The sequence below is a fragment of the Bos javanicus genome, chromosome 17 (assembly GCF_032452875.1).
Source record: "Bos javanicus breed banteng chromosome 17, ARS-OSU_banteng_1.0, whole genome shotgun sequence".
In the NCBI taxonomy this organism is placed as follows: Eukaryota; Metazoa; Chordata; class Mammalia; order Artiodactyla; family Bovidae; genus Bos; species Bos javanicus.
Window position 1 is genome coordinate 12,974,409 of NC_083884.1, and position 18,632 is coordinate 12,993,040.

Here is an 18,632-nt window from a genome sequence, read left to right on the forward strand (position 1 = left end):
GCTGGGATCCATTTCAGTCTGCAACATTCATATTTCACATGGTCAGAAAGTCCTGGAACTAGAGTAAGATTTATTCTGGGAAGAATTTAGCCCGTCGGCCTGTCTCTGCTTGAGGCTTCCGGAGGCATAGAGGATTGTGTCCTTGACTAGTGCCAGCTGCTCATTTCAGAATATAAACGTAGCGAGTCACTCTGGGGAATATATGTCTCAAGGTCTAAGTAATCCAGTAATTCAAGGTCTAATTAATTAAATAATTCATTAATCTGATTATCTTTAAAATACCCGTAGAACAGTTGTAGACAAATAAATGGAATTCCAGTTCTTAAAAAAAATTAACCTGATATATCAATGCAGAAAACTAGTAGTTCAGTGTCCTGACCTGCAAGCTGGGGCTGAGTGGAGATTGAGGCAGCGCTGTTACCAGGAGGGGCTTAGGGCCATCTGGCGAGGTGGCCCCGGGGCAGGTGTGTCCTGGGAGGCAGTTTGTGGCTGCAGAGAGAGCTTTGCCTCCCACAGAACTTTTCCACCCCAGAAGGGGGCTTCTGGCTCTCCTTTCACAGTATATAACTTCTCCAAAATATGTAAGTCAGATCATCTGGTCTTAAAATTTCCTTAAAATACAGCAAAATAAAAATTAACTAACATTCTTTTGGACATATTTTACCCAGCTCTTGCGGAAAAAATCCAGAAGCCCTGTTACGTTACGTGACACATCGCTGAAGAGATCATTAAGTACTTCTACCAGAAAATAGTGGCTTGGCTTCCCTGGTACCTCAGGCAGTAAAGAATCTGCTTGCAATTCAGGAGACCTGGGTTTGATCCCTGGGTCGGGAAGATCCCCTGGAGAAGGAAATGGCTACCCTCTCCAGTACTCTTGCCTAGGAAATCTCACGGACAGAGGAGCCTGGCGGGCTGCAGTCTGTGGGGTCACAGAGTCCGACACAACTAAGCACCTAACATTTTCACTTTTCCACTTGAAAATACGTCATCTATTTATACTGATGGAAGAAACTTTTGTCTATGTGTGGATTGAAGGCAGACTATCCCTTCAGGATGACTTGCCCAAAACTCTTACATTGAATAGAAATAAGTAGATTTATATTCTATAAAATAATCCTGAAATAAGTAGATCCTTATAGATTCTGAGGACAAATTCATTACAGAGCAGTCTTTTTTTCTTGCTTAATCATTGTTTTCTATTTGCTATCCCCAGGCTCAGTCCTTAAAGTCATTACTATTTCTTTTAGAAGGCAAAAATTTATTTCTTCTCGGTTGCTCCTTTAAAATTACAGTGCCATTTCTAAGCTTGAAGTTTTTTTCCTTAACGCTGTCTTACCTACTGTATCCATCTTCTTTTCCTGTTCCTGTCTGCTTTGTTTTGCTATCATAATGGGAGTGAGAATTCCCGATAACTTGTTGATTTCAGTGGTGGCCCACAGGGACTGGTTTGTAAGTAGCTGGGTCTTCTGTTTTGCATGAAGCTGAGTTCCCTGTTGGCATTCATATGTTAAAGGTGGAAATATTTGTGCCACTTAGCAAAATGTATCACTATTTAGGGCTATAATCTTTTATGGACTCTTTGATTATTTGTTTTAAATCTTTTCTTTTTGCAGCCCTGGGCTGTTGACCTCACAGCCCATGCCATTGAATGCCTGAAATTGTCCAGTCACAGTAACACCAGTGCCCTTTCATGTTTAACTCTTCAATTTTCTGCAGGAGAAAAATCAAAATACGCATTCATTGTCCTTTTTAGTTTTGTCCAGAAGAGAAACTTGAATAGGACAAACATTTTTTTCTTTTCTTTTTTGTAAACATTAGTATTATTAAAATATTTATTTATTTAGCTGCACTGGATCTTCGAGGCAGCATGCGTGGTCTTTAGTTGCAGTACACATGCTCTTTTAATTCAGTGGCTAAGACTCTGCATGCGCAGTGCAGGGGGCCCAGGGTTTGATTCCTGGTCGGGGGACCAGATCCCATATGGCGCAACCAGGAGGTCACATGATACAATGTTTTGTCTTTTCTAAGTGACATAAGCCAGGAAAAGTCATGGAGGAGTTGGACAGTTCTAAGTCTATACCAGCAGCTTCCAGATGCAGTGTCTCAGTATTCATCCAGTATCTATACGAGGTAGCTAGTCTTGGAGTGACTTGTCATTGTGTGAGCCCAAAAGGGAGATGAGGTGGTAGATGGTGATGTTGTTAATTGAGAATAAGTGATGATTCCTTCCCCCACAAGGCATTAGCTCCTCTACCAACTTTTTACCAAAAATATGAACCAGAAATACATCATTTTCTGGATACCTTTTGCCTTTTTTCCACTTCCTAAACTCTTTCTGTTGGAGGGGCTTTTTCACAGTGAAATGACTAAACGGAGTTGAAGGGAGAACTGTGCAGCATTCATAAGCCAGCTCCTTTTCTTCTGGAAGAACAGTGACCATCTAAGCAGTTGAACAAAAGTGCACACGTGCCTCAGAGTTGAGTACATTATAAAGTCTGCAGTTCATTGTTTTCCTTCCTGAAAAGTGCAGACCCGGTTCATTCTGTGTTAGGCAACCTCTTGGGCCTCCCCTCTCTGCCCACCACCCTCTCCCACCATCCACAGACCCTGCAGCCTGAGCGAGGGGCCAATTTGTCCACCGCAGAGCTGGGCATCTGCTGAGAGCAGATGGGCTTCTGCACTTTGCAGACCCTGCGAGGCACAGAAGGAGAAAAGGGGCTTAAGGACCACCATCTCCACATTCTGAGAGTGGCAGTGCTTGGAGCTAAGCTACAAGTACAGTGTCTTCTGTCCTCAGAGCACCGGCAGAGTTAAAGACGACCAGCACCGTTGTAGATCTAATCCCGTTAAGCCAGCCCATGTTATACAAGGCACACTCCCAAGTTTAGTTTTCCCTTCCTTCTCCTCTGCCTGAAACATGGTTGCCAATCTAGGAGACTGCAAGATGAATATACCTACGTCAGTGTAGCCATATCTCGAGCTGAGATAGAGGTTTCCGAACACCTGATGCCCTTCTTACACCTGCCTCTTCGTTTGGGCGTAACGGCAAAGATGAGCTTGCCCTGAGAAGCAGTGGGTGTAGGCAGCCGGGCATGTTTAGGATTGCAAAGTTGTTGTAGGAATGAGGACCCCTTCCAGGGCCTGAAACTGGGCTCTTGTCTAACACGCGGAAACAAATTGTCCGAGGAGACACATATGCTGACAAAGCAAGAGATTTTATTGGGAAAGGGCACCCGGGTGGACAGCAGTAGGGTAAGGGAACCCAGGAGAACAGCTCTGCTGCGTGGTTCACAGTCTCGGGTTTTATGGTGATAGTTTCTGGGTGGTCTTTGACCAATCATTCTAATTCAGAGTCTTTCCTGGTGGCGCAGGCATCGCTCAGCCAAGATGGATGCTATCGAGAGGGATTCTGGGAAGTGGACGGACACGCGGTGTCTCCTTTAGACCTTTCCTGAACTCTTCCGGTTGGTGGTGGCTTATTAGTTCCGTATTCCTTATCAGGATCTCCTGTCATAAAACAACTCATGCCAGTGGTTACTATGGTGCCTGGCCAGGGTGGGCCGTTTCAATCAGTGTGCTTCCCCTAACAAAGTGATCAGGCTTGGCTTGCAGAAGTTTCTTTAGAAAAAGTTTTCTTTCCTATAGAAAAGGGGCATGTCTTCTCTTCTAGAGAGAAGTAAAAGTTAAAATCATTTTCTCGTGTTCTGTTTCTCAATTGAAAAAGCCTTTCTTTGGTTCCCTGGGATCCTGCCTACTGAAATGGTGCTCCCATCCTCCCTCCACACCCCCTCCTTCTGCTGTCTCTTCTTTTTGTCCTGTTTGTTTCGAGAAGAAGCCGTGATTCTCTGTATTGTTCATGCATTCCGTAGACGTTAAGAGATCAAGCAAAAGGCCGTGTAGCCCAGCTTAATGGGCAAGGATGCAGAATGCAAGGCCCATGTGCCTAAGTCCAGATCCCGACTCAGCTCATGCGCATGGGCAGCTACTTACCTTCTCTGTACCTGAGTCTCTTCATCTGTAAAATATGGATGATGGTAATAACAATGGTCTTAACCCTATAGGGTCCTTGTGAGGATTCAGGGAAGTTAATACACACAAAGCACTTTAGAGCAGTGCCAAATACTTAGTAAGTGATGTGGTGTTAGTTGCCATTTTTTATTGAGCATGTACTAAGCTCAATTTTATTGAGCATGTACTAAGAACTTTGACATGAAAAATCTTACTTAACCCTTTGAAAGTAAAAAGAAAGTAAAAGTGTTAGTCACTCAGTCGTGTCAGATTCTTTGTGACCCCATGAACTATAGCCTGCCAGACTCCTCTGTCCATGGAATTCTCCAGGCAAGAATACTGGAGTGGGTTGCTCTTCTCTTCTGCAAGGGCTCTTCTGACCCAGGGATTGAACTCAGATCTCCGGCATTGCAGGAAGACTCTTTACCATCTGAACTACCAGGGAAGTTCCTACTTAACCCTTTACAGCTCACCTATAAAGATGATATTTTAAAAGTTCTTTTCCAATAGTGAAACTGAGTATGAGGGAATTCACACTAGTGGTCCCGTGTTTTGGACTCTGCACTCTCACTGCTGAGGATTCAATCTCTGATCGGAAAACTAAGATCCCACAAACCTCTTGGCGGAGCCAAAAAAAAAAGTAACTGAGGCTAGAGAAAGATTGTTGACTTAGCAAAGTCACTTAACTGTTAAGTGACCAGTATGGAATTCAGACTCAGATCCTTCTGATTCCACACTCAGTGCTGAACCACAGCAGTCCCAGTGTGCATGGATCTGAATGCCGAGCACTGCAGAGCGATCTGGCCTGAGACTGATGCTCTGTTAACGAGGCATCTTCTCTTTCTAGATAAGATCTTACACCAGGCTTCAGCTGCCTTGACTTGCCGAAGTTTCTCCATCAATTCTTTGCCCCTCACGTTGCCAGTCCTTTTGTGCTTTTCCAGTATCCAGCCTGACTCCCTTCTAATTCTCCGCTCCCTCAGGAGAAATCTTTTCTATACAGAATAAAGCTGGCCTCCAGGGTAGAAAATTATTTGGAAGGCTGTTTCCCTCGGCAATTGACTCAATTTCTTCTGAGCAGCTGGGTGGTAATAGGGCTTCATTCCACACCTGGCTGGAAATCTGGAGAGAACACGTGAAGATGCAGAGCTAGCAGAACCTAAGATGCTCTTCCCAGCATGTAGCGTGGCACCCTCTGCTCTGTTCACCCCCAGACCTTTGGGGTTGGTCAGAAATGTTGCTGTGGCCTTTACCTGACCTGCTGCTTAAACAGGTATTCAGCTTGCCTGTGTCGAGGCCACCTTGCAGTGTCGGCCACCAGAGTCACCATGTCCCATGTGGGCTGCTCCTCTGGCCACCTGACTTGTGTTCTCCAACTTGCCGGACAGAGCGTCCTGAAACTGAAATCGCATTTCATGTGCCCTTCCTTAATACACTGGCAGGTTGACGAAGCTGTCATCCCTGCTTGCCGTGTGCCCACCCCACCGTGGCTCTAGCCTCATCCCCTTTCGTAAATTGGCTTTGTTCTCTCATTGTGCAGGGGACATGTCCCCCGCCCTGTCCTCACCCCCAGAACCCTGACAGCGCTACTCTCCATTCAGCTGTGGCTTCTGCAGCTGTTCCTGTCCTTCCAGGCCAAGCCAGACCCCCTACTGCGACCCCACCCCCCCCTCTCTTCCACAGCCTAGTCTACTCGGAGTGCCCACACAGGTCCTCGAGCCCCTCTGCTGTTTGCATCTGTAGCCCGTTTTGCTGATGTTATCTTTCCAGTGCCTGGCACACCCAGGTACTCACCAAATGGTTACAGCAACACTGATGGAAAGAAGGCAATGCATACCTTTCTCTGTGGCAAAAAAAGGTGATATTCCTAGATACCCTGAGGGGCCCCTCTTGGGATTCTTGGTGTCCCCTAAGGAAGTGTCCGCATTTAAGACCAGACAGTTGCATGAGCCTCCTGAACTCTCAAGTGCCAGGCTCATTCCAGTGTAACCAAGGGCACATTGCCTGATCTTTCCCCTGTGCCCTTGGGCCAACTGGTGGTTGTTCCCAAGTGATGTTCCCAAGTGACCTGTCCACCCGGATGTGAAGGTGTCATTGTCACCTTGTCTAGAGGCTTCAGAGCTAAGGAGGAGGGAATCGTGAACTCCCCCACTCTGGGTCTGACCAACAGTCCTCCAAGGGCTCCACCTCCTGAGAAGTTCTTTGATGATTAACCAGCCATCCCAGCAGCTCCCTGGGGTGAGCCATCCCATCCCATCCACTGACCCTTCATTATCAGAGCAACCTTTTCTTCATGCGTTTTATACAAGGAAACTTTATACTTTTTGTTGATTCGTAAGGAAAGGGTAATTAACTTATGCTCCCCTGGGGGCTAGACAGAGATACAGATACAAACAGCTTATGTTGATTGAGCACTTACTGTTTGCCAGACACTGTGAGAAACACATTCAGTGGACTAGTTTGCTTAGTCCTTGTTAGTAGGTGTAGATCTGTTCTCTTTCCGCTTTATAGAAGAGAAACGAAGGCTCAGAAAACGTAAGTGACTTGTGCAAGGTCACACAGCCATCAGTGGAGGACCTGAAATCTGGACCTAGATCTGCTTGCTCTTGAGTGCACACTCTTAGCTCCCATGCTGCTTTGCCTTCCTCGGGTTTTAGGGTCACTTGCAGGTTATGAGATGTTTGGCATGAAGCAGCATGTCTTCCCGCTCCCCATCACTGACTAGCCTGTAGCCAGGTCACTTTCTAAGCCTATTTAAACTGTTTTGTGTTTAAGATGTAAATAAAAAGCGTGGCACACAAAGTTGCATCAAGTCTAGCCTAATAGTCCTGTGAAGTTATATTGTTAATTGTGTTTTACTTTTAAAAGATAGGTATGTCTTCCATTTTTATTTTGATGTTTCCTTCTTAACATTTAATGAGTTACCCATGGCTGTTGAGCATGTTTAGAAAAGCAGTATCAGTCATGGGGGTCCTAGGCTTGTGTGCCCCCAGATACATTCCTTCCTCTGATCTACAGTTTTGCAGAAGCCTGATCCCTGCTGGCTGTGTGCCTCTGACTTTTCAGCCAATCAGAGCCTTTGGTGGGGTGAGGGGCGGGGTTTCAGAAAGAGCCTGGGTATTTGCCTTCCTCCCTGTCTGCCCCCTGCAGCAGCTGTGGTTCCAGCTTCCTGCTAGGCAGGCTCACCTTGCCTCTGGCTTCCACCATGTGACCTCTTCCTTTTGTCTCTCCAGCCTTAAGATGGTGGTGGCTTCCTGCTCCTCCTATCTCTGGGCTGTACTGTCTTCCTCTAGGAACCTTCCACTCCTGTGCACCCAGTTCCTCCAGTGAAATGTTCTCTGTTGTAAATAAATAGGGCTTTCCTTTCTCCATGCTGGACTCTGTTGTATGTTCCAGTATTCTCACACGTGATTGCAGTGCGGTTTGTTTTGGAGGCATGGAAGATGGATGATGTGATTGGGTTAAAATCCTCCGATTAAAAGAAGCCAGAGTGTTTGTGTTTACTGTGACTGAGGTGTTAGGAGGGCAAATCCCTGCCCGGGGTGTCTGGTGTCTAGTTCTGGCTGAGTCACTAGGGGAGTTTAGAATCACTCAAGTCAGAGCCTCAGTTTCTCGGAAAATCAAAGTGCTCCTCGGGGTCCTTCCCGGCAGCCCCATTAGCTGGCTGTAGCTCCTTCCACACCAAAAGAGTTGTAGGATGCACACTCGAGTCCCTGTGGGGACCAGCGAGTCATTTCCGTGAGTGCGGTGGGCCCTGACTCCAGCCATCTGCCCTTCTGAGACGGGCCGTTGGTCCCCCAGGGACCAGGGGACAGCATGTGGGTGAGCTGGGGCCGCTCTGTCTCCGCCCTGGAAAGAACCTCAAACGGGCTTTTCTGACCTGACCCAGGAGTTGTGTGCTTACTGAGGCACAGCACACTCAAACAGAGCATATAGTGCAGAAGTACAATATACCGCTCAGCTGTCCTGACTGTGGGTCTAACAGTGTTTCAGAGATGCTGTTTCATATGTTCACCTTAAGTGTAAAACCAGTAGGCAGAGTATACAGATGGCACTTGTCTGATGTAATATATTTTATCTTTCTTCATTTTAAGCACAATCTTGTATTCTCTAAACACCATTAAAAAAAAAAACTTTATCTCCCATTTGTTTGTGTGTATGCATATATATTGGGGGCCTGGGTATCTTAAATAACTGATTTACTAAACTTCCCTCCTCCTCCCCCACCCCCAGCCCTTTCTTTTCAGAAGATACCTTTAGACAATCACCATTCACCTCCAATTCAAAAGACCTGCTGCCCAGTGAATCTGTGCTTCACGGAAGAATATCAGCTCCAGGTATGGAGAGACCGTTGCTTTTGCTTCTGCTATTGGTTGCTTGAAAATTACTTTTCTGAAATGCGTGGACTTTCAGATATGTTCAGCTCATAGGTTCAAGGTATTCATATGAAGCTTGGTTTTTGAAAAGAGGGAGAAACTCAATTTAAATAGCCACAAAAGTTTGTTAGAAGAAAATGCAGACAGTAATAAGGCTATTCTTTTTTGCTGCAGGAGCTTATTGTTCTTGACCAGCTGATGCTTCATTCGTAGAGTGAATTCCTTTGAAAGAGCGAAGTATAACCTGGAAATAATCTGCTGTCAACGTTGTCAGTATTTTAGGCAGGCAACCGGGAAGATAGACGAGGGCGAGGGCAAGACTGCTAATCGCAGACAGGGAAGGTCATGACCCCGGGGGAGTGTGGGCCACCACAAAGACCTCTTTGGTTTCCATGGCAGCAACACAGCTTGTTAAGACGGTCTTGTCACCCAGATATCTACTCTCTTCTTAAAGGATCTGCATAGATCCGTCTCCCTCTCCCTTTTGCCACCTCAGCATCAGTGCCCAATTTCCTCGTCGTGCTTCCTTTTTCATTGCCCCCTTCCATAGCAGAAGGACAGATGTGTTTGCTCTCCTCTTACCAACAAGCTGGCAATCCCTCAGGGCTTCTGTGTGCCCCCTTAGGGTTGTCATGAAATGAGAACGTTTGAGAACCCCTGTCCTGGATCCTGCCCTCCCTACCCACTCCCCGTTACCATCCCAACACCAGACCAACAGCCAGGAAACTTAAAGCTCCCGGAAACTGAGAGAATTGCAGAAGCTCTCGGTGGCCTCTGCACCCATCCATTTGTCCAGGAGAAACACACAAGGCTGTGTGTTTGCAGAAAGGGCTCACAGCAGGGTGGTTGGCTGGGAATTCCCACAAGAGTAAAGTCCAGGGTCCCCCTCACATGCAAGGAACCCATGTCATGGATGCAGACGGCTGCAGAGCTGAGCGTTTTTCATTTCAGAAAGAGCCGAGTTGCATCTTCTGAGACTGGCTCGTGGTTGTTGGAAGTGGTTCGTGACAAACCATGGGGAAGAAGCCACTCTTTGTCATTCTTTAGTCTTGTGGTGGCAGATCTATTTCTCCTCATCTCCAAAGGGTCCCGGTACCTGCAGGCTTGTTAGCCTCTCAGGGCTATTCAAACGCCATAAATAACATGCTTACACAAAAACATATTACATAATACCTGGTTCTAGAGGTGGAAAGAAATTCTGCTTAGTTGATGTCTTCATTCTCAAACAGGGGCTATTTGAACTACTGTTTACTTCCCACAGTGTCATTTTGAATAGCTATCTCCCCGGTCCCCAAATTATCACCCTGCTGTTAAGTTGATGGATTGTGACTTTCTAATGTCAAAATAACTGCCTAGGAATTGCCTGTCAGAGTGCTGTGACCCATACAGCTAGCATCCTGTGATGTATATACAAGCCCTGCATTGCTGGCTTAACGTTTGGCTTGGCTATATTTTAAGAAGGGTTTATTAGTCAAGTTACAGCTAGACCTCAAAGAGTAATATGTTTAACTGTGTGTGGTGTGTTGAGGGGGAAGTGGAGAGCTTCCTGTGATTTGCTTGACAGACTTTTATTACAAATTAGATAAACTCTCACACTTTAAAAAAGTTAACTCTTATTTTGAGGGGAAGAATCAGCAACACTTGGGTTTTAAAAATGCAAATCCACATTCTGAGGGATAGCCCATCTCTGCTCTTGAAAGAGACTTTCTTTAGGCAGAGGATAAGCAAAATGACTATATTTAAATTTTGCCAAAACAGACCATTAAAAGCGGGCCTTTTGTAAAATATGCTGTAGACATGGAGTTAAAATTAAAAAAATAAAAATGGTAAAGACAGCCTGGTGACCACAAAGTTCTCAGTATCTGCTTTGAATGATATGCTTTGCTTCATATGAGGTATGTGTCATATCTCTTTGAAGATGTGCTTTGTAAGAAAAGACCTTGATAATTTGGACTAATTGTAGAGAAAACCAATCTAAACAAAGGATTTTGCAGTATGGAGACTTTTCAAGAAAACGTGTCTTTGACATCTGGACAGTGATAAGCGGCCATTGTACGCCGCCTACTTGAGCTCCCCAATCCCTTACCCACAGTTCTGAAATGAACAATTTTTTGAATAAGTTGCTTGGTGGCAAAACCTAATGGAAGGCTATTTATAGCCTTTATGTATTATGCCAAGGGTGAAATTCATACATTTTGTTGCAGAAATATCAATGTGCTTGATGATGAAGGCCCAGTGGGGTGTAACATAAAGTCATGTCTTATGTACCACATTATCACCCAGAAATCAGAAGAAGTGTGAATCCCAAAATGTGTCAGACCTCAGAGATCTCAGATAGATATCATAAACCTACGTTTATTCTGGGACTTTGATAAGTGCAGTGCTGGGAACAAAGAAATTTTGAAGCTACAGTTAAAGATCTTAAGATTCTAGGGTATAAGAATCATGAATTCCTGTAGAAAATAGAAGGAGTTGCCCAGTGGAGATGCTCTAGTACCAGGATAGCGTTGTTAATGAAGGCCTGTTGTTGTGGTTCAGTCGGTCAGTTGTGTCCGGCTCTGCAATCCCATGGACTGTAGCACGCCAGGCTTCCCTGTCCTTCACTATCACCCTGAGTTTGCTCGAACTCATATCCATAGAGTCAATGAAGCCATCCAACCATCTCATTCTCTGTTGCCCGCTTCTACCCTCTATCTTTCCCAGCATCAGGGTCTTAAGGGCTGTTCACATCACGTGGTCAAAGTATTGGAGCTTCGGCTTCAGCATCAGTCCTTCCAGTGAATATTCAGGGTTGATTTCCTTTAGGATGGACTGGTTTGCTCTCCTTGCAGTCCAAAGGACCCTCAAGAGTCTAATGAAGGCCTGGATTGAGAAAGGAAAGAGGGGGATAGGACAGGCAGGCAACAAGGTAGTTGACTAGTTTGGAAGACTGGTTAGCTTTGTTGTAAGTATGTTGAATTAAGGACTGATGGTGACTGAGCAGAAATGGGGAAGCCAGGAAGGAGAAAGCCTGCTTTAGTGACTAGGCAGAAGGTCATTGGTTGCTAGTATATAAATAAGAGCCTCAGCATCCTTAGACGCCTTCTCTTGGGTAATTTAAAATATTAAATTACCATTTTAAGTTACCATTAAAATATTATTTCTATTCTTTCTTTACTTAGCAAACTTCTCGCCATAGATCATGCAAAGATAAACGTCAGCCTGGAGAATGATCTCAGATTCTCAATTAGTGGAGACCATAATTAATGAGGTTTAATGTGCCTAGTCCAGATCCAAGAAAGCCCTTTGCAAATGCTGAAACCCCCTGGCTTTCACTCAACAATATATATTGGCATGTATTTAGATACCTCTATCAATGGAATGAAAAGGCGTCTCCCAGACGCCTTTGGAGCGAGACCACGGGGCAGGGGAGTGTATCACAAGAGAGGATCATTTAGGTCTGGAGCTCCAGGCCGAAGGGGTACAAGCAGTAAGTGGTGCTTGTGCTTCAGCCCCGTGGAGAACGCAGCAAGCGGTGTGGGAGAAAGCAAAGTGGGGAGAGATGGCAGCACCGTGGATCGTGGGGAACTCGAGAATAGCACAGTTAACTAGGCATTTGCCTCCGGCAGATGGTCTCTGAGACACACAGCTGCCACCATCCCAGAGAAATAGAATAAACACAGAGCTGCATGGTGTCCTGGCCCTGGTGGTTGCCACTATTTCTAGACTGACTTTCCTGAGAACCGAAGAAAGCTCACGAGCCAAGACCTAACATTTTTACTTGCTGCGAACATCTTAGGCAGAGGTAACACCAGGAATCCGTAATAAAACAATAAGTTAAAAGCTGCTGTCCCCTTCTGCTGGAGGGATGGGAGGACAAAATATCTTCCTGAAGGCTGTGAATAGATGACTGAGTCCACCCTGGGCAGTGCTGTGGCTGATGGGGATTATACAAAAGAGATAAAAGAGATTTCCGATTGTGACGGAGATAAAATTACAGACTGTGCATAATTTAATGTACTTTGTCTAATTGTTAGTTGTCTCACTTTGTAAAAGATTTACAGTAATAGAGGAAAGATTCTGAGGTCCGGGGTTGGGGGGGCGGGCATGAAGGGCAGATCTGTTTAAGGAGTAGCCTCAGAACCACTGTACCTGCAGCTTTGTCTGCTTTCCCATCCTCTTTCTGAAGCAAAGGCTATTAGAAGGATTTACATCCCAGCACTGCTTTTCAGCAATGTGGAGCTTCAGTTCTGTTTTATTATGGTTTTGAAGTCACAGTATGTGTGCTGTGTATTAAGCCACAAAACAAAAACACAAGCAGAGCGGGTGCAAAGGAAAATGCAGGTCTCCATGGAATTCTTGCACTGTGTTAGGAGTCACCGATGCTTCTGTTTGTTATTTCGAATGGAGCTTGGAGTCAGACACTGCAAAACATATCAGCAGTTGTATTTGTCAATCCCTTCCCCCACTATTTGCTAACTTGCCTTTGAAAAAAGAAACTCTTTCTTCTGGTTATTGGTTATATCATCCAAACAAGCAGTAAAGAACACGGGCAAATCTAGTTCAAGACTGGATATGCCAATCAGGTTTGATGTTAAATAAAAAGATGGATTTGGAATGGTCTGCCTTGTCCCCCGGCCAATTCTTGATCCATTTTCCTCTTTCTGTTCTGCTCATCAATCTAATACAAGTTGTACCGTGTCATATGTAATTTTCTGAAATCTAAATTAATGGTGCCTTGCATTAGAATGCCACCAGCAACTAAGTGATGGCCTGCCATGCTACTGGCCAGATAGGAAGGACCTCTCAGGGAGTGGGTTAAAAGATATGTATGTTAAGATTTCCTAACTCCTTTCTCGAGAGAGAGACATACCAAGCTTTTCTGGATTACAGCAAAGTGTTTTCTTCAATCCCTTTTCAAACAAAGCAGATTCTTTTAAAATTCACACTAAGTCATGGACAAACAGTAGAACATGGGGTGTTGTTGGTGTGTATCATTTTGGGGCTTAAGCTCCTTTGTGATTAAACAAATTTGTCCTGTACAGAGGAAGAAGTTAATGGTTATCAAGGACCTGCTAAATTGTCAGGCCCAGGATCTGTGTCCTCTCATTTAATTTTGAAAACAACCCATTGAGACATAGGCATGGTGCGCTCAGCCGTGTCTGACTCTCTGTAACTGCATGGACTGTAGCCCACCAGGCTCCTCTGTCCATGGGATTCTCCAGGCAAGAATACTGGAGAGGGTTGCCATTCCCTTCTCTGGGAGATCTTCCCAACCCAGGGATCGAATTTGCGTCTCCTGGGTCTCCTGTATTGGCAGGCAGATTCTTTACAACCACACTACTTGGGAATCCCTGAGACACAGGAATTAAGCTGAACTTACAGATAACTAAATGGAGGTTCAGAGAGATTTCATACCATTCCTCCTGTTTTATTGAGATGTAATTGACAGGTTAAGAGGCACAACCTAATGATTTTATATATATATGTGTGTGTGTGTATATATATATATATATATTTATATATATATATTGCAGAATGAACCCCACAATAAGCCTAGTTAATAGCCATCACTTCATTGTTACAAACTTTTTTTCTTATGACTGAGAACCTTTCAAATATGCAATACAGTATTGCTAACTATAGTCACCATGTTGTACAGTACATCCCCAGAACTTGTTTATCTTACAACTGGAAGTTTGTATCTTTTGTGGAGAGATTATGGGTTTTGTGGGTTCAGTTCTAGGCCACCACAATAAAGCAGATAGCGCCATAAGGTGAGTCACACAAATTTTTTGGTTTCTCGGTGTATATAAAAGTTACATTTATACCATGCTGTAGTCTATTAAATATGCAGTAGCATTATTTCTAAAAGATAGTATGAGGGTAGTGGTGGTTTAGTTGCTAAGTTGTGTCCAGCTCCTTGTGACCCCATAGACTGAGGCCACTAGGCTCCTCTGTCCCTGGGATTCTCCAGGCAAGAATACTGGAGTGGGTTGCCATTTCCTCCTCCAGGGAATCTTTCCAACCCAGGGATCAAACCTGAGTCTCCTGCACTGGCAGGTGGATTCTTTACTGTCTGAGCCACTAGAGAAACCATTAAAAAAAAAAACAAAAACAGTATACATACCTTATTTAAAATATTATTGCTAAAAAATGCTATCATGTGACAATGCAAAGTTGCCACAAACCTTCAATTTGTTTTAAAAAAAACTGGAATCTGTGAAGCACAATAAAGCGAGATATACCTGTAATTATCTGTTCAAGGTCATCCAGTTGGTGAGCGGCAGCCCCAGAACTCCACGGTGCATCTTCTCCCTTGCTGCCCTGTCAGTCTGCCTCCTAAGTCAGATAACACGTCCCCAGCAGTGAGCACAGGAGCACGCCTCTCCAGTGTTTGCCCACACACACTCCCAGTTGACACGTGAAGGATGGCTCTCTTTTAGTCAGGAATAAAAAGTGGTCCTTTAAATAAGATACTTCAAAGCAGTGACAAGATAAGAATGTACTGTTTGTTACTATGGTTCTAATTTTGTCCTCTTCTCTTCCACTTTTCTTTCTTCCTATAATACTTTGGTAATCAGTATCACTTCAAGTGTTTCTTTTGGTCAAGAAACATAAAGAAACAATATTTCTTTTTTTTTTTTTTTTTATTTTTTTTATTTTTAAAATTAAAAAAATTTCAGGTATACACGTGCTCCCCATCCTGAACCCTCCTCCCTCCCCCCTCCCCATTCCATCCCCCTGGGCCGTCCCAGCGCACCAGCCCCAAGCATCCAGCATCGTGCACTGAACCTGGACTGGCATCTCGTTTCATACATGACATTTCACATGTTTCAATGCCATTCTCCCAAATCTTCCCACCCTCTCCCTCTCCCACAGAGTCCATAAGACTGTTCTATACATCAGTGTCTCTTTTGTTGTCTCGTATTTCTTTTCAGTAATCTTTCATGGATGGTCTGAGCTATAGGAAATAGTTTTGTGAAACTGGGTTAAAACCTTCTGGTTAAATAAAACACAGCACTGAAATGAGTTGTGCTCTGGTCAGGGACGCAAAAGAAAAAGTTCTCAACTGGGAATCAGAATCCTAACTAAGGTTCCAGTAGAAAGAGAATATAGGAGCTTCAAGCTTCTTTCACGTCTCCCTTTTTTTTTTTTTTTTTTTTCAAAAATCCTGCCACATGTGGTGGAACTGTAACTTCAGCTCAGGTTCCTTTATTTTTCTTTGTAGAGCCAAAACTATATGCTGGTCCAGGGGAACATCAGTCTAGTCAACTAGAAATTCTACCACTTCTGCTAAGAGTTGGGGAAGGAACAAGTGTTTGAACATAATTCTTGAAAGACAGTATTGGGGGTGGTAGTGACTGAGAAGGGGGCACAAGAGGAGCTTCTGGGAAGCTGGTTGTTTTATTTCTTGATCTGACTGCTGTTTACATGATAGGTAGTTTTGTGAAAATTCATCAGGCTGTGTACGTATGACTGTGTCTGCGTGTGTTAGGGCTAACTGGCTTATTCACAGATAGATGGGTCTCGATGCCACGTGGCCACCTCCACACCATCGGTAGGAGTGTGCCTTCACTTCAGAGACATGAAAGTGTGATGATGCCAGCTGCCTTCAGTCAGACCACTTTTAGTTTATAGGAATATCTCTATTTGTCACATAAAATGTTTCAAGGTGGAAAACTGTTCTGTGCGGCTTATAGAATCTCATTGATGTACTTGCGATGAGCTACGTAGTCTGTCCAGCTGTTTACTAGAGGGAGAAGTTTTTGTTGTTACGGGACGTCCTGATCCAGATAACGTTGCCTGTGTGCTAAGTCGATTCAGTCGTGTCTGACTCCTTGCGAGTCTATGGACTGTAGCCCACCAGGTCCTCTGTCCATGGGATTCTCCAGGCAGGAATACTGGAGTGGATTGCCATTCCCTCTCCACAGGATCTTCCTGACCCAGGGTTCGAACCCACACCTCTTACATCTCCGGCATTGGCAGGCAGGTTCTTTACCGCTAGCACCACCTGGGAAGTCTACATTTTTGAGACTAAGAACAATGTGCGCACACTTAGCCCTGTTTGCCCCTCACTAGCCTAGTTTGGTCTCGGGAGAAGGCGATGGCACCCCACTCCCGTACTCTTGCCTGGAATCTCCCATGGACGGAGGAGCCTGTAGGCTGCAGTCCATGGGGTCGCTAGGAGTCAGACACGACTGAGCGACTTCACTTCCACTTTTCACTTTCATGCATTGGAGAAGGAAATGGCAACCCACTCTAGTGTTCTTGCCTGGAGAATCCCAGGGACGGGGGAGCCTGGTGGGCTGCCGTCTATGGGGTCACACAGAGTCGGACATGACTGAAGCGACTTAGCAGCCTACTTTGGTCTTAGAGTGTAGATGAATTCCAAAGAGGAGCTGTTGACTCCACTGAAATTTTTTTTTGCAGTGAAAGGTCTTGCTTTAACCACAGTCAGCTGTGTGTCCAAGTTAATCTTCTCAAAAATATAACTAATCAATCTCAGCAGACCAGCAGTTGTGGTGTTCACATATGAAGGGGAAGCTCCCTTTTTTTGAGGGGGGTAACCTTTCCAAAGGAAAAACTTATTTCCGGCTTCAGTGCCTCACCTGAGCTGTGTATGGAAGCCACAAAGACAGAGGAGGAAAAAAAAAAACCTTGTGGTTTTTGGGCCAAATCCCTTTATCTTTGCCCAGATGGCACTAGGGTTGAGTCACTTGGTATTGAAGATAATCATCAACACTTTTATGTTTGTACTTTGTGGAAAATGGTGACATACAAAAGCCCTTTTAAAAGCCCAGTTTTCCATTTTGTAAATGATTTCATATATAAGGGATAGCATACAACATTTATCTTTCTGTGTATGACCTACTTCACTTGGCATGATAATCTGCTAATGGCATTCTTTCTTTCTTTTTCTTTTTTTTTGTTAATGACTAAACAAGCTTGTGGTTACCAGGGAAGGAAGGGGCGGGAGGGATAAATTAGGAGTCTGGGATTAGCAGAAACCAACTACTGTATGTAAAACAGATAAACAACAAGGACTTACCGTATAGCAGGGAACTATATTCAATATCTTATAATAAACTATCACAAGTTTATTACATGGGAAAGAAAAAAACCCAGTTTAAGAACTTTTATTTCTCAGGTACAGCTTTTCCCCTGGGGCTGTGAACACTTTGGCCCTGGCCTCGCATCTCCCTGTGAGCAGAGCATAAAATTTTCTGCATGCCATTTATAAGACCGATGCAGTGCCCATGGTTGTGTTTTTAGTTTTTGCAAAGACTATTGAGATGCTTGGAGAGTGAATAGTGCTGTAAAAGGTCAAATCCTCGCGTATGTGTAATGGACGATGGAGAGTATTTGTTTGAAAATTGCCATGTGGTGACCCTGGCTTCAGTTTGGGATGGGCTAATTCAATCTACAAGGCCTTTTCTGTATATACAATACATTCTTCCATTCCTTTGCTATCAAAAATACATATTCTCATTTCATGCAATTTCTTCTTTGTGTTTATTCCTTTGCATGGCAGCAACTGCCCTCCAGTAACCAGGGTAGAAAAAAAGAAAAGCCATTCCACTTGCAAACTAGACTATCTATTTTTCATTTAAACTGATCCATCCTATATTCCCACATGCAGGCCAAATGGGGACCTCGCCGTGGTAAGAGACGCCCCCCTCCCCCCCCACGTCACGCCACAGCCATTTCCCCATGCAGTTGTTGGAATGACAGTTAGGGGCTTTATTTGGGGGCCGTTCTCTCTGATGCAGTGTGTTTCCTTTAGCAGAGTTCTTACCATTTCTGTTCTCAATTTATCGTCCAGGAAAGAAAGGTGTGAGCTAGAAGCACAGAGGTATGGGTAGTCTTTGCATTGATTGGCCCCATGAAATCCAGGCCCCACAGCCTCTCTCTCATGTTCTATTGAGACATCCCACCTAGGGGTTCTTGCAAGTTCTTTAGACTCAACAGGTCCCCAGTTAAATGTATCGTTTTTCCTCCCCTCCGTCCCTCCCCTCCCCAAATGATACGAATGGATGAAAACCCTCTTCTCTGTCTTCTTTCCTAGCCTAGAGAGTAGCATCACCATCTTCCCATGGGACAAACCACGGGAGGTTTAAGGTTGAATACCATTTGTTCAGCTTCCTCCAGAAGCAGATCCTGACACAGATATTTGTGCAAGAATTTTTTTTTAAGGCAGCGAGACCAGGAGACCCTGGGAGAGGGATGTGGAAGCCAGTCAGGGAAAGGAAGACACCCAGCACCGCA

At 44.6% G+C, this 18,632-nt stretch overlaps 1 protein-coding gene across 7 annotated transcripts in view; it reads left to right on the forward strand.

Annotated features, from left to right (window-relative positions):
• Positions 1 to 18,632, forward strand: part of ZNF827 (zinc finger protein 827) — a 190,811-nt gene that overhangs the window by 114,778 nt on the left and 57,401 nt on the right. For all 7 annotated transcript variants that reach the window (XM_061384066.1, XM_061384072.1, XM_061384068.1 and 4 more), the window contains exon 8: positions 8,242 to 8,345. In XM_061384066.1, coding sequence (XP_061240050.1) covers positions 8,242 to 8,345 — 104 coding nt within the window. The remainder of the gene's footprint in view (positions 1 to 8,241; positions 8,346 to 18,632) is intronic.